General features: G+C 45.2%; 1 protein-coding gene across 1 annotated transcript in view; it reads right to left on the bottom strand.

Moving 5' to 3' along the window:
- LOC129382361 (uncharacterized) overlaps positions 1-5,065 on the bottom strand; it is a 31,171-nt gene extending 26,106 nt beyond the window's left edge. The window contains exon 1 of the mRNA XM_055066244.2: positions 4,820-5,065. Coding sequence (XP_054922219.2) covers positions 4,820-5,050 — 231 coding nt within the window. The 5' untranslated portion in view covers positions 5,051-5,065. The remainder of the gene's footprint in view (positions 1-4,819) is intronic.
- Positions 5,066-13,842: the final 8,777 nt, after the last annotated feature.

Raw genomic sequence — 13,842 nt, 5'->3', positions numbered from 1 at the left:
GCTTGTCACTGTTTCTTTCTAACGTTTAGAGATCTATAACATTCACAGAACACAAAAAGGAATGCTCGGAAATATGTCACTAACAGTTTCAACTATTTCGCGTCGGAAGACTAGCCATGAGGAATCTGTATCCCAAAATAATTTGTTCTTTCTAAGTTCGCTTGAGAGTGGGAATCTTTCTTTTCTTGTCGTACCACTAAGCTCTGAATGAAGCTTCTACCGGCGGTCAGCTTAAGATGTGCTGAAAACGAGTGCCAGCCGGTCTCCTTAGAAGAGAACACGAGAATAGGCTGAAAGCCACGACAGAAGGTCAGAAAAGGAAGCGATATAACACAGCACCCGTAAGACCTTGAGACCATGCACTTACGGTGGGTATCACTTTGCTCTCAGGTATGGCCTGCGTACAGCGATGGAAGAGAAAGGATATACACATACATATGCATTTGATCAAGACGACTGAATGAGATACACTGAGTTGTCTATTAAAACTGTATATATACAGCAGGATGCGTGGGGCAATTACAGCAATTGCAAAATAAAGATAAAGAACCCAGTCTTAAGAAATTGCTTCATAGCGTTGTACAGTGTATTCCACTTAAATTGAGCAATGCTTTAAAAATATGCAAAGCTACGTAGCTCGACAGAACCAAGGTAATTTGTTTCTCGTCTCTTGAATATAGTCAGATTATTTTTACGTTGCGCGTAATTAGATTTTTAGTCTGAATTAACCAACTTCTCAATTGTTATAATCAGACGAGAAGTGTCAATAAGAAAATTGTAGGGAAGCATGAGAAACTCCCATACAGCTTTCTGTTGTTCAGTACGTGCTGCAAACGAGTTTTTCCCAGCGTGAAAGAAGCCGGTCAATACACGCAAAGTGTCTCGAGCGGCCCCTCGCGCTGCAGCTTTGCGCGTATTCGCTGGCGTCTTTGACGCTCGGAAAAACACATTTATCTAGCACGTATCAAGTGTTAGATACGGGACCTTTTCCTGAGCCTCCTTCGAGTTCACCAGACCACATCGAATCGCGCCACAGCTAATTAGGGAGCGCAGAAGCACGTATACCACATTCCTGAGGCGCGCCACGTGCAAACGATTTGGCGTCCCCCACCTCGTGTGCCGCAGGTGGAGCTATTCACTTCTTGACTCTTCCCGAAAGTGAAGCGAGAGCCTGGCACTGTTCCAGGTAAAGTGGGTCCCGAAGCAAGACGGCTGTAATTCACCTTGAAACCCTGGCAGCATCGCCCCCATCCGCCTATTGTGACGGCGCATTGCAAGCCGGGAAGGCAAGACCGCAGAGAGAAGCAAGCACTCGGACAATTGGGGACCAAGGAGCGACCCTCTCCGCCGGGTGTGACACAATCGCATGGGCGCCTACCACTGGCCAAAAATGACGACACCTGAGCGGGCTCGCCGATTGGCCGAAAATGGCGTCACCTGAGCGGGCTCGCCGATTGGCCGAACGTGACGTGACTTCGAGACACCGAAGTGCTTAAAAGACACAGACCGGGATCAGCAAGAGAGCACTCCTAGAGCATTCCTTCTTTCACCTCTTTCGAGCTTCTTGCCACGGGCCGCAGCGTCCGAGTTGCTGCCGGCCCGTATTGACTCTATGACTGTTAATTTCTTGGTCGGCTCACTGTAAATAATGTAAATAAACCTCCAGTTTTTCATCCCGACGTCCTTCTCAACTCTTACACAAGCAACATAAAGTTGTATCGGGGAGTTTTTTTTATGTTGATCTACACTTTTATCTGTGAGACTTTTAATCTACTCTCAGTAATTCAGAAGTTGAATAATTAATTAAAGCTAAGTATCTAATTAGGTGGGATTAAAAAAATAATCTTAGTATCTCCATGCGACGGCAAACAACATTACTTTGGTTCGGTCCAGCTACGTGGTATTTTCATATTTATAACAGCGCTCGTCCAGTGTCCTCCCTTGTCCGTGTCTTTTTTTTTTTTGCGCTGTTTTTAATATGAAATATCCGTACCAACTAGCTCGCACCCAAACCCTTCTGAGCAATATTTATACAGTTTGGCTCAAGGTACGTGAAACACCCTGTATACGGGTGAGCTTTAAATATCAGCGAGTATAATGTGGGCAAGGTCAAAAAATTTTGAGGTTAATTTCCGGTAACCGAAATTCTTAATGCAACGGCTCGAAAGAAATAGCAGGGGGCTGAATTATTTGGCAAAGGTTCAATAGCTTGCTCAATTCCTTCCTGCGTAATCACAATGTCATTCATGACCGCGTTAATAGTTGCAGTGTTAACACCTGGGTGAATCGGTGTTTCGCTAGTAAACACGGAGCTAAAAGATAATTTCTATTCGGTGGCAACCTTAGATGTCTGAAGATATTCGCCGTCTTTTGCTATCCTTATGAGAAAAGATGAAGGGGCCTTAGGATTTATTACTCTCCGAAACTTTTGAGTATTCATTCTCAGTAAGGTTGATAGATCATGATTAAAGAATTTATCTCCTTTGGCTCTCTCAATTTCTATTTGACGTAGTTGTGACTGCGCGCGGTAGTTATTCCAGTCACATTAAGATGCTGATTGTCCTGCCTTAGTTTAAAGGCGCTTCTTCTTGACAATGCATCGTTTAACGTTGGAAGTGAACCGCATACTCTGTGATGACGTCGTGATAGTGATTTTCGGAATGTGTCTTTGATTTAGTTCGGTCAGTTTAGCGCTTAGTGGACTCTAGTTGTCATTCGTGCTGCTGTTTTGCAGCCATTCCATGAGCTCGTCACACAACGTCGTCATCATCATCATCAGCCTGTTCTATTCCCACTGCAGGACGAAAGCCTCTCCCTGCGATCTCCAATTATCCCTGTCCTGTGCGAACCGATTCCAACTAGCGCCCGCGAACTTCCCAATTTCATCGCTCCAACTGGTCTTCTGCGCTTCTCGACTGCGTTTCCCTTCTCTTGGTACCCATTCTATAACCCTAATGGTCCAACAGTTACCTAACCGGCGCATTACATGATGAGAGAGAAAGAGTAATGGTGATAAGTTATGACATGGTAAAAAAAAAATTACATCTCAGCTGTAGCGGACGTTGAATCAATCATCCTTACTGTCGGAGGCCGCCTGTCAACAGTTGGATGCATATCGTCTTCGTTGCTGTGTACGCCATTCGAGGTACCGCATTTCTTAATTCGCCTTGCCTACTGCTACTGCGTACACTACTGTACTACTCTACTACACTACTTTAGCCTAACATTGCATTGCAATGAATAACATCGCACTCGTCCTACGCATGCAGTACGGCTATAGAGCACTTCAAATTTAGAACTACACGAACAGAGAGAAATGGTTGAGCAATATTATGTAACCTAAGATAATATTAGATTCCACTAACGTCGTGGCGTGGCCATTAAAGTGTCTTTAAACACTCTGTATAACTTATCCAAACGTGATGTCATCTCTGATATCGAATGTTGATCCGTTCGTAATTAAGTAGCTAGGCAAAAGTTTTCGTGAAGTGTAGACGCGACACTGCCTGTCTTACATGCTTGTAATTATTCTCCCACGTTTCTGCCAATTACTAATATAGATGGCGCGAGAAGTATTATTGAATCACTTAAACCATCAGCTCTCCAGGTTGCAACCTAATTATTAAATTCTTAAAAAGTACAGCTTCCCATTCTTCTCTCTACTATGATATTTAAACAGTCACTTCATGCACTTTCATCACCATCTGATTGGAAGAATGGCAACGTGATTCAACACCATTAATCGTGTCACAAACATTATCTTGATTACCGGCCAATATCACTTGCGAGCATGCCATTCGCACCTCGCTACCTCATAACCGTGAACATCAAACGAGTGACCTCCCCCTACTGCATCATTTGCAACTATATTTAGAAAGCCCTGCATTCTTTAACGCCTTAACTAACATTGTATTGTCACGTGGTAGCGACAGTGAAGAACGACAGTGTCAAAACTGTGAGTTACAAATTTAACTCTCTATTGGGCGAACCTTTGCCCACAAGACAGGTTACACTCAAAGCACAAGGACCGCGGCGAGCACGGTAGACGATCATCTAAATCTGATCTGCGGGGCAAAGGCGTCGGCTTTTATTCGTGAATCATCGAAGGTTACAGCATAATCGTTGGTGCCCGCGTGTATTCCAGAAAGTACTACACAGTTCGCGTCGCGCATACAGTCAAATTACAAAGCGCTTTGGTAACAGCAACCAACGGACACAACTGCCGATAATATTCGAGAAGCGACCGATACACGCATCCTCCGTCTAGCAATAACGTCTAACATTTGTTAGCCGCTGAAAAGCAGTGACTGAAGAAAGATAAATTAAGCGTGTCAGCATAGCATGGAAATAATCGTTGTTCTATATTTATTGTTGTACTTGTGGACTACCGTTCACTGATGAACATTTGTGTTTTAGGTGCATTTGCGAACTTCATTGTACTAGTAAATATATTTTTCGCTCGCATCTAATACTACGTAAGCAGGAACTACAAAATGTCTTTAGCAATTACATAGCATTAAGACTCCCCTCTGTTATGTCATTTGATCCCAAGGATGCTTGAATTTAATTAGCGAATTAATTATTTATATAAATAATCATTTAGCATGAAAGCATCGCGAACAGAAAGAAAAGTCATTGTGTAAATGGTCATGCTGTTCTCAATGAAGGCAACCGATACCTCATTGCCCAACTTATTCCCAATTAAAGTGCTTATTCGCAGAGCAATTATACCATCTTCAAAGAAGGTCTAAATATTAGGTTTTCTTTTAACATTACACTCAACAACATACGCGGTATTTCAGTGATGCTCCCAACGTACGTTGTTTTCCATAGTGCCGATCATCGCAAAGTCGGAGATCAGGTTCAGCGAAGTCTCGACGCCGAAGGCGACATCGTAGTAGGCACCTTTGCCTGCGCGCGAGACAGCTTCGTTGTCACACTCGCACTTCTGCGTTGCAAAGGCTTGCGCAGCACAAAGTCCGAGAACAATAAAGGGGAGACAGCATATTTCAAATGCGCAAAGGGGAAAGGTGTCAAGGCTAAACCCCATGAGCGCGATTTTGTGCGCGACAGCGACGAGCGACGGCTTCCAGCGACGGATCGGGCCGTCGCGTGAACAGATCGCTCGGTATTGTAGCGCGATCGCTCGGTTCTGCAAATCTAGAATTCGTCGCTCGTCGCCCGGAAGTGCTATGAGCGACTAGCCAATAGCGCGAAGCCCGAATTGGATGTTCATAACTCAAGAGCTTCCGATTGTCACACGGAATGAGCAAACGATTGAATTTTTATACGTGCGAGGATAAGAACCTACTGCAAGACTTTCAGAAATATTTTATCCTGCTTTTTACAGTAAAACGCATCAACTTAAGTTATTAAAGCACGCGTCACGCTACTTTCGGCGCCTATATTGCTGCCCTCATACTGGCAACACTGGGGAGACGTCGCTAGAAGTCATCGCTCGCATGGGGTCAGGGGCGTAGCCAGGGGGGGGGGGGCTTATGGGGCTTCAGCCCCCCCCCCCCCCCCCAATTTTTTCGTGCTGTCCATGCACCGCCGACCAAAGCAACCCCCGGCGCCGGAAATTATTCTGGATTTTGTCTAGAACGTCTTTTTCACGCTCGAAACGCCATTTCACCGAAAAAATTACGAACTCTGGCTGGATTTCGCGGCAATGCCCATGCACCGGGAGTCACAGAACGCAAGCAGCCCCACCAGAGTACGAAGTTTCAAGGACGTTTTGATGGCGAACGGGCTCGCCGCGGCATCTCGAGGAGGCCGCGGAATCTACTCTATCATGGAATCTACGGAGCGCATGGATGTCAATTCCGAAATTTTATGGGTATAAAGTTCTCATAAACTTTTGATGTGAAAAGTGCATTGACATTTCCAAACGTGTGCTTTAGATTTTCAATTGCGGAACTGTGTAAGTTATAAATATTTGACGCGAAAGGTTCAGTAATTCTTCCAAAGTCGTACATCGGGCCATACAACGAGACAAGCCAAATCAACACACTATCAGACAAGTTGACAAAGCCCGCAGCGAGGCCCGCTGAGACGAAGCGTTGTGGTGGTTCATTCGTACCGTCATGTCACATAAAAAATTATCAACATTTTTTTTTTTCACCTGCGCCGAAGCACTCAGTGAAGACACTAAAGCCATCCAAGGTAACTACGTTCTTATTTATTTTTTCTACTTTGACTTTTCATCGCACGGACATTCAGCCTCTTCATTTTTTTTTGTTCTCGCTCCCCTACCCGCGGACTGCCAGAGCCAGCCAGAGCTCATGCGGTTTTCTCGTGCTGCCCCGTCCACCGCGCGGCGCACTTCGGTGCGCGTTCGGTTTTCTCTGGCCTAGTAAATTTTCGCCTGGTAGAGTTTTGGACGCTTTCCAGCTAGCAGATGAGAAAAAGAAACAATGGTCGCTCGCCGCCATCACTGTGGGGACTCAACGGATTGCACCGTGTTCGCTTGCGCGCAACCTCACCAGAAAGTCTTGTCTCGCCGGAGCAGGATACCGGGCCGTATGCGCATGGTTCTTGGTGGACCAAGCGTCTCGTTTTTCTTCGATATTCCTTTAATAGCCACATTCGTTGCCCAAAGTAGGCATTCGATTTTGGCCCAACATACTTTCCTTTGCATTTTTTTTTCATTACGGTGCCCCCGCCCCGCAAAGGAAAAAAAAAAAAGACGTTGTTGCGGCGCAGCGAATTGTCGCATGGCGAAAGTTCTATTTTCTTACTTCTTTTGCGGAAAGTAATGGGCCATGGGACGCTTCAGCTGACGGATACTCTTATCATATTGTTGCGATAGCAATTATATGGACAATCTAGGCTCATTCCTGCCGTCGCCGTCGCCCTCATGTTCCGCATAAAGTCCAAGGGCGATAACATGGTGACCGCGCGCCGCATGCTGTATGTGCGAGTGAAAGTGTGTGGGCGGTGGGGGGGAATGGGCAACGCCTCCTAGATAACACAAGGCCGGTGCACTCCGATTTGTGACATCATGCTACTTGGACCGAAATTTCCATTGCCAAGACCACCGCGGCTCGATCGGGAGCGTCCCCATTAGATACCATGGCAGTCGGGCAAGGTAGCATGACGTCACGGATCGAAGTGCACCGGCCTTGTGTTATCTAGGAGGCGTTGAAATGGGTCAGCCGACGATGGTGGCTTAGTCTCATGTGTGCAGGGGAGAAAAGTGAGGAGCAAGCGCACCGCTTTCCGTCGCGCGCGATACATCGGGAGGAGTGGATGGAATGGGGGAGGGATCTAGGATTCTTTGAATGTGTGATTGCGCAACAAGTTTATTTGCCTTGCTTGACCCATTATGTACCGTGACCTTTAGATACGTAGATTTATTGGAGACTTCTACGTATGTTTAGATATCTTGTTGCGAGGTTTCGTGCATACGTGCAGTGAACTTTCTTTCCAGTGGCACTTTATTGCCCTTTATCAAGCTGTATCTTCGCTACTTGTATATTCCATTGTATCTTCGCATTTCTAATGTACCAGGGCGAGTCAAATGAAAGTGAGCCTACCCACCCTGCGCAATTATGGTTCTGTTCAATATCTGCAAGCCCTACGCGTAGCACACAGGCATCTCTCATTTACAAAAGTGACACGCAGGTGTGAGTATAAATGTTCTTTAATGCGCTCATACACTGGGTTGAACATGGTTGCATGACGTAATCGACGCTCCAGAAGTTGAGCAGCATGGTGCCGTGAGGTTTTTGACAGCTGAAGGAGTTTCTCAAAAAGAAATTAGTCACCGTATGGCTGCCCTGTACATTGAACATTCCATTTCATTGGCCACCGTGAAGCGTTAGAACAAACGGTTCAAAGAAGGACGTGAAAGTTGCAAAGACGATCCCAGACCGGACCAAAGCCGTCGAGTAATCACCCCTAACAAAAGTGCAAAGGTTGATGAGCTGATGACACAAGAACGGAGGATAAGAATCGATGAACTGGCAGAGCGTGTGAACATCAGTCACGGTTCGGTTCACCGTCACCATTCACGCCATAATTCATGAACGCCTCGGTTATTGGCTCTTGTGTGCGCAATAGATGCCGAAGATTTTGAACCACCGCCAGAATACGGAGAAGTTCGGCGCTGCCTTTACTCATCTGATCCGGTATCGCATTAAGGGTGACGATTTCTTGTCTGCAATTGTGATCGGAGACGAACCATCATACCACTACTACGAGCCTGAAACACGACAGCAAAGCTTACTAATCGAATTCACCACCCCCAACGAAAGCAAAGGCGGTCATTTCCACCGGAAAGGTGTTGTTGACTTTTACTTTTTGATCGTCAGGGGCCATTACTGATAGAATTTGCTAACTCTTGAGAGACTATCAATTGTTTCCGATATTGTGAAACGCCGGATCGGCTGCGTGTCGCACTCAAGAACAAACTACGTGAAAAATTGACGAATGGGGTCCTCTTGTTCCACGACAATGCCCGTCCCAACGTCACTGATGTGGTTAATACAAAACTGACAAAGTTCAAGCGGGAAACGCTGCAACATCCGCCATACTGTTCGGACCTGTCGCCTTGCGACTTCCATATTTTGGGGCCACCGAGAAAACACCTCAAGGGAACCAGATTTGTCTCGGACGATGACGTGAAAGTCAGTTGCAGACGTTTTGAAGTAACAACCCCAGGAGCTTTATGAGACGGGAATTACGCGACTCGTTAGTCAATGGGACAAACGCCTAAATGCTCATGGAGGCTACTTTTAAGTAAAGTACCCCGTTTGTCATATATTCGCATTGGCTCACTTTCATTTGGCTCGCCCTCGTATATTCTGCTGAACTCCTGCTTCTTATACGTGCTCTCTGTTGCGACTATAATTTCGGTGCAATTACTCACGATACACGACCGGTGACAGCTGCTCCTGCCTAATACATGGGAACAAATGAGAGCGTTACTGAGATTTTTCACTGGCCGTTGCATATGTACAAGAATGTAAACAAGGATCTTGAATGACAAAGTTTCATTAACATATTTGTCCTCAACTTCTTCATTTCATGGCCTTTGCATTTTTCATATCAGTAGCATGCACTGCTTTGCTGGTTTCGAACTGATGTAGTTCTAAAGTTCGTGTGATATTTTGTTTACTTACTAAATAGACCAAAAACATGGAAGCATTGACATCAATTATGTTGGGCACAATTTTTGGCACATATTAGTATAATATTTTATAAAAAGAATACATATTTTACTTGTATTGACAGTGCCTAGTGTTCAAGAATTCGTTTGCAGAAATGGCAATGCAGTTATTATTCATGAATTTGATCCCTAGGCAAATTGTTTAAGTGGAAGCTTTAGCTCGGGCCCAACTCCGACGCGGCCTATTCACATACATGTAGAACGCAGAAACGCTTTTCTGAGATAACTCCTGAATCGCTTTTAATGAAATTTCTTGCATTTGAGAGAGTAACTTAAATTCTAGTGTCTGTTGGAAGCGGAATTTCGATTTAGGGCCCGAACGTTGTTTAAAATATTTTGAAATATTGGAAACTTCGAAAAATATAGAAGCACGAAATTTACAAATTAATAGGTCTGCATCAAGAACAGATATCGCGGTTCTGTAAACGGCATCCATTATACCACTCAAAGCCGACGAATTCGATATGTCTATTTGTATCTTATGTGAATTGGTTATGTTATGTGCAATGGTTCTGCAAAAGCCGTATTTCCATAATACTTAATTTTTTGAGACTCACGTGTAACACCAATTTTGTCCGCTATACATGTACTACTATGTCCAATTCACAGAATTGTGACATCAATTTTCATTGCTGATTTACAGCGTTGTAAACTTCATTGTTTCGTTTTCTGAAAATTTTCGATTTTGGCAGCTTTTCAATAAAATATTGACGACCTAAATCGGAAATTTGAAGCAAGAAATCACTAGAATTTAAGTTTTTCTTTTAAATGCAACGAACATCATGAAATTTGGTGAAGTGGTTGCCGAGGAAAATGACTTCTCCTTCTACATGTATTTAGATAAGAGCATCCGACCTAATGTTTCCTCTTAGGAGGAGGCCGAGCTGCATTGTGAGCCCCTCCCCCCCCCCCCCCCCCGAACGAAATTTCTGGCTAAGTCACTACATAGGGTACAACTTCTAGGCGACGAGCGAACGCGACAGCCATCTCCATCGCGTCGCTTGTCGCTGTCGCGTGCAAAATCGCTTGCATGGTGTTTATACTTCAAGCGCCAGGGGAGATCACTTTAGAAAGCTCGGAGCGGCATGTCGCATGCATACATTTGTTGGCTGCGGTAAATGTATTGTGAGATCGCAACCGTTAAGTTATTTTTTGTCGTTTTCCTTTAGATCTATCAACTGTATATGAATCTATCAGCAAAGACATGCCCTTCGCTAAAGGCCATATCTCTTGAGGCCGGGAGATATTATAAACGAGGTGCTGGCCTACTAAATGTAGTCTGTACGGCGGGATATGTCTAAGGGATATGATAACGTACACCTTCTGTCGAAGCGTTACTGCTCATAGCAAAAAAAAAAAAAAAAAAACTCGCAAACCGGCGTTTTGCCGTTCATATGTCACGTTGCGCCCATTATACGCCTTCCGGCGGAAAGATATGCTACATAAGACTTGCGGTATTGTTAACCGCTCTTTCCTCGCACAATGGTTCGTTAAATAGGTTTAAATCATCTTAGTTGATTTTATATAGCTAAGCGTTTCTATTCGGCCTGTACGTAACCTCTGTGATGCAGGCGAACTTACTGTGTATTCTGCGGTAACTGCCGAAGACGTAGACGAAAACGCAGATCGTGTTGACTACCTGGAGAGAGAAAGTCACGTGTTAGGTTTTCATTTCAGTAAGCATGCATCTGTCTCATGCTTCGGGATGAATCTGTTAGTGGTACGATGTCCAGCCAGCAGATGGCACCACGCATCTTCGCGTTGGTTTCATTCGTTTTCTCCTTTTCGCTTGTATGCACAAAAGATTGTAATAATGGCGACTGACGGCTGTGTCGTTTTTCGCATAGCTGCGCGACAACCAGGTTGTGGCCTGTAACTGTGACCGGCTTTTGCTATCTGCACACACGCACACCAACAGAACCGATGAGTCTTTATACAAAAGCATCACAGCCATAGGCGTAATGCGGACAGCCGACCTCCATGAATGTGCTGGTCGGAGAAGAGCAATGACTTTGGCTGCTTAGTCAGCATCATCATCACTCTCAACCCATTATCACCACTGCAGAAGAGCTGGTTTGTTTCGACATTGTGCAATACTGGGGCTGATTTGAGCCAACTGATCACCTCTACCGGGAGCCGGTGTAGCGCTACGATGGAAATAGCAGAGTGAGCTTTACACAGAGTTTCGCGGACGGTTATTGATACTTAAATCTCCGTATCGTTCGTTTATTGTCCGCCTACCGAATGATAAAAGGAGGTGCAAACGAAGTGCATGCTGCAGTCGCTTAAGTGTAACGAGCATCTGAGGAGCTTTTTGAAAGACGTTTTCCTTGGCGAGTTACGAGCACTTTTGCCATACGGGCCATATCTGTTCCTAGCCGTGTTAGTAGTCCGGTCCCGGAGATATTGCAGTCTACAAATGTGGGTCTATGCCGAATATAGTGCAGTTTAAGGTCCGACGCTGTTCCTCCTCCTGTGACGTGAGGGTTGACGCAACAGACAGCCGTGCGCAGTGACTGGCCCCTTCAGCACGGGGAAGAACCCTACATCACTCTCGTCTTGAGGGAAACGTCAGTACATCGACAGAGTTGCAGAGAGAGAGATCGGCACCTACTCGCCACACGGCTTCGCTCTGCCATGCCGTGCCCTAACAAATTGCCGAGGGAAGCCGACATTGAAGAGCGGAAGGAGAAACCTAAAACGAGAAGGAGGGTTTCAGACGTCGCTGTGCATGGATCAAAAAAAGTTGGAAGGCTGTCGAGACACTAGCCTACGGCTATCAAAGGCTGTCGTTCTAGCGCGGCTCTAGCTTTAATAAAATACGCGGTTCACACAGCCTATTGTCACCGTCAATTTGGCCAGGAAGGCGTTGTCTTTCACCAAAATCGTACAGAGATCTAATCGCCTCGCAACTGTATTTTTCTTTCTCTTTCGTTAGCAACGCACGAAATATTCATGCACGCGTACAGACTTACGCAGCACAAGAACAAGATAGTGACGACCCCTTCCTTGGACCACGCCATCTGCAGTCGTGCTGGACGGGACGCAGAGGGCTCACTTGCGAGTTGGCCGGCAGCGGCAGCTTCTTCTTTCTTCCTAATGCATCGCGTGGATAAAGACGACGGCGGTGATGATCATAGTCGCGAAAGTAAGTAAGGCTACACACGACTCTTCAGGCCCTATGCTGACTTGATTGTGCTCAAAATTCGCAATAAGTGGCGTTTCGGGGTGTGCTTGCGACATGAGACGTATGAGTCCATGGCTTCTCTGTTTCGGACAGAATAATCCGGAAGTATACGTGCCGTGCGTTGCGACGTCAGCAATGCTAAAGAGCACAGTGAAAAAAAGAAATATTCATTTCCTACTCAAAGACGAACGCATTTCTTTTTACCGTGACAGCTGTTAAGTGATTGAAAATGGTTTTGTTTTTTTTCCCGTCCCTCCATCCGTCATCACCATTGATGTTATTGTGTCGTTGTCCTCCCGTCTCTCCTGATGAGCTGACGACGACGACGACGACGACGACGACGACGACGACGATGATGATGATGATGATGATGATGATGATGATGATGATGATGATGATGATGATGGGGCATACCCACTGGAGAGAACTAAATGGCCAAGAGTAGGGCGGATTTCCGAGATACGGTAATGGAATGAATATAAAAGTAAATCATTTTGAAGAATAAACTCAAGCGAGTAAAATATCAGACGATTCATTAAACAGTCATTATAACGAATAGAAAAAAGAACAAGACAGTATTGTGACGTAATAGTGACGTTGGAAAAACACAGCAGCAAAGCAGTCAAGCTACAGGACAGCTTTCGGCTTTAACTCAGGAAGAGGACCTTAGTGTTGAAGCAGTGAACGACAATCTAGTGGGCATCACTAAGGAGTGTGCAATAGAAGTCGGTGATAACTCCGTTAGACAGGATACCAGTAAGCTATCGCAGGAGACGAAAGATCTAATCAAGAAACGCCTATGTATGAAATCCTCAAACCCTACAGCTAGAATAGAACTGGCAGAACTTTCGAAGTTAATCAACAAGCGTAAGACAGCAGACATAAGGAAGTATAATATGGATAGAATTGAACATGCTCTCAGGAACGGAGGAAGCCTAAAAGCCGTGAAGAAGAAACTAGCAATTGGCAAGAATCAGATGTATGCGTTAAGAGACAAAGCCGGCAATATCATTACTAATATGGACGAGATAGTTCAAGTGGCTGAGGAGTTCTATAGAGATTTATACAGTACCAGTGGAACCCGCGACGATAATAGAAGAGAGAATAGTCTAGAGGTATTTGAAATCCCACAAGTAACGCCGGAAGAAGTAAAGAAAGCCTTGGGAGCTATGCAAAGAGGGAAGGCAGCTGGGGAGGATCAGGTAACACCAGATTTGTTGAAGGATGGTGGGCAGATTGTTCTAGAGAAACTGGCCACCCTGTATACGCAATACCTCATGACTTCGAGCGTACCGGAATCTTGGAAAAACGCTAACATAATCCTAATCCATAAGAAAGGTGACGCCAAAGACTTGAACAATTATAGACCGATCAGCTTACTGTCCGTTGCCTACAAAGTATTTACTAAGGTAATTGCAAATAGAATCAGGAACACCTTACACTTCCGTCAACCAAAGGACCAGGCAAGATTCCGTAAAGGCTA

Source organism: Dermacentor andersoni, chromosome 6 (assembly GCF_023375885.2).
Source record: "Dermacentor andersoni chromosome 6, qqDerAnde1_hic_scaffold, whole genome shotgun sequence".
NCBI lineage: Eukaryota > Metazoa > Arthropoda > Arachnida > Ixodida > Ixodidae > Dermacentor > Dermacentor andersoni.
The sequence above is the reverse complement of the archived record's forward strand: the minus strand, read 5'-3'. Positions and strand labels throughout refer to the sequence as shown.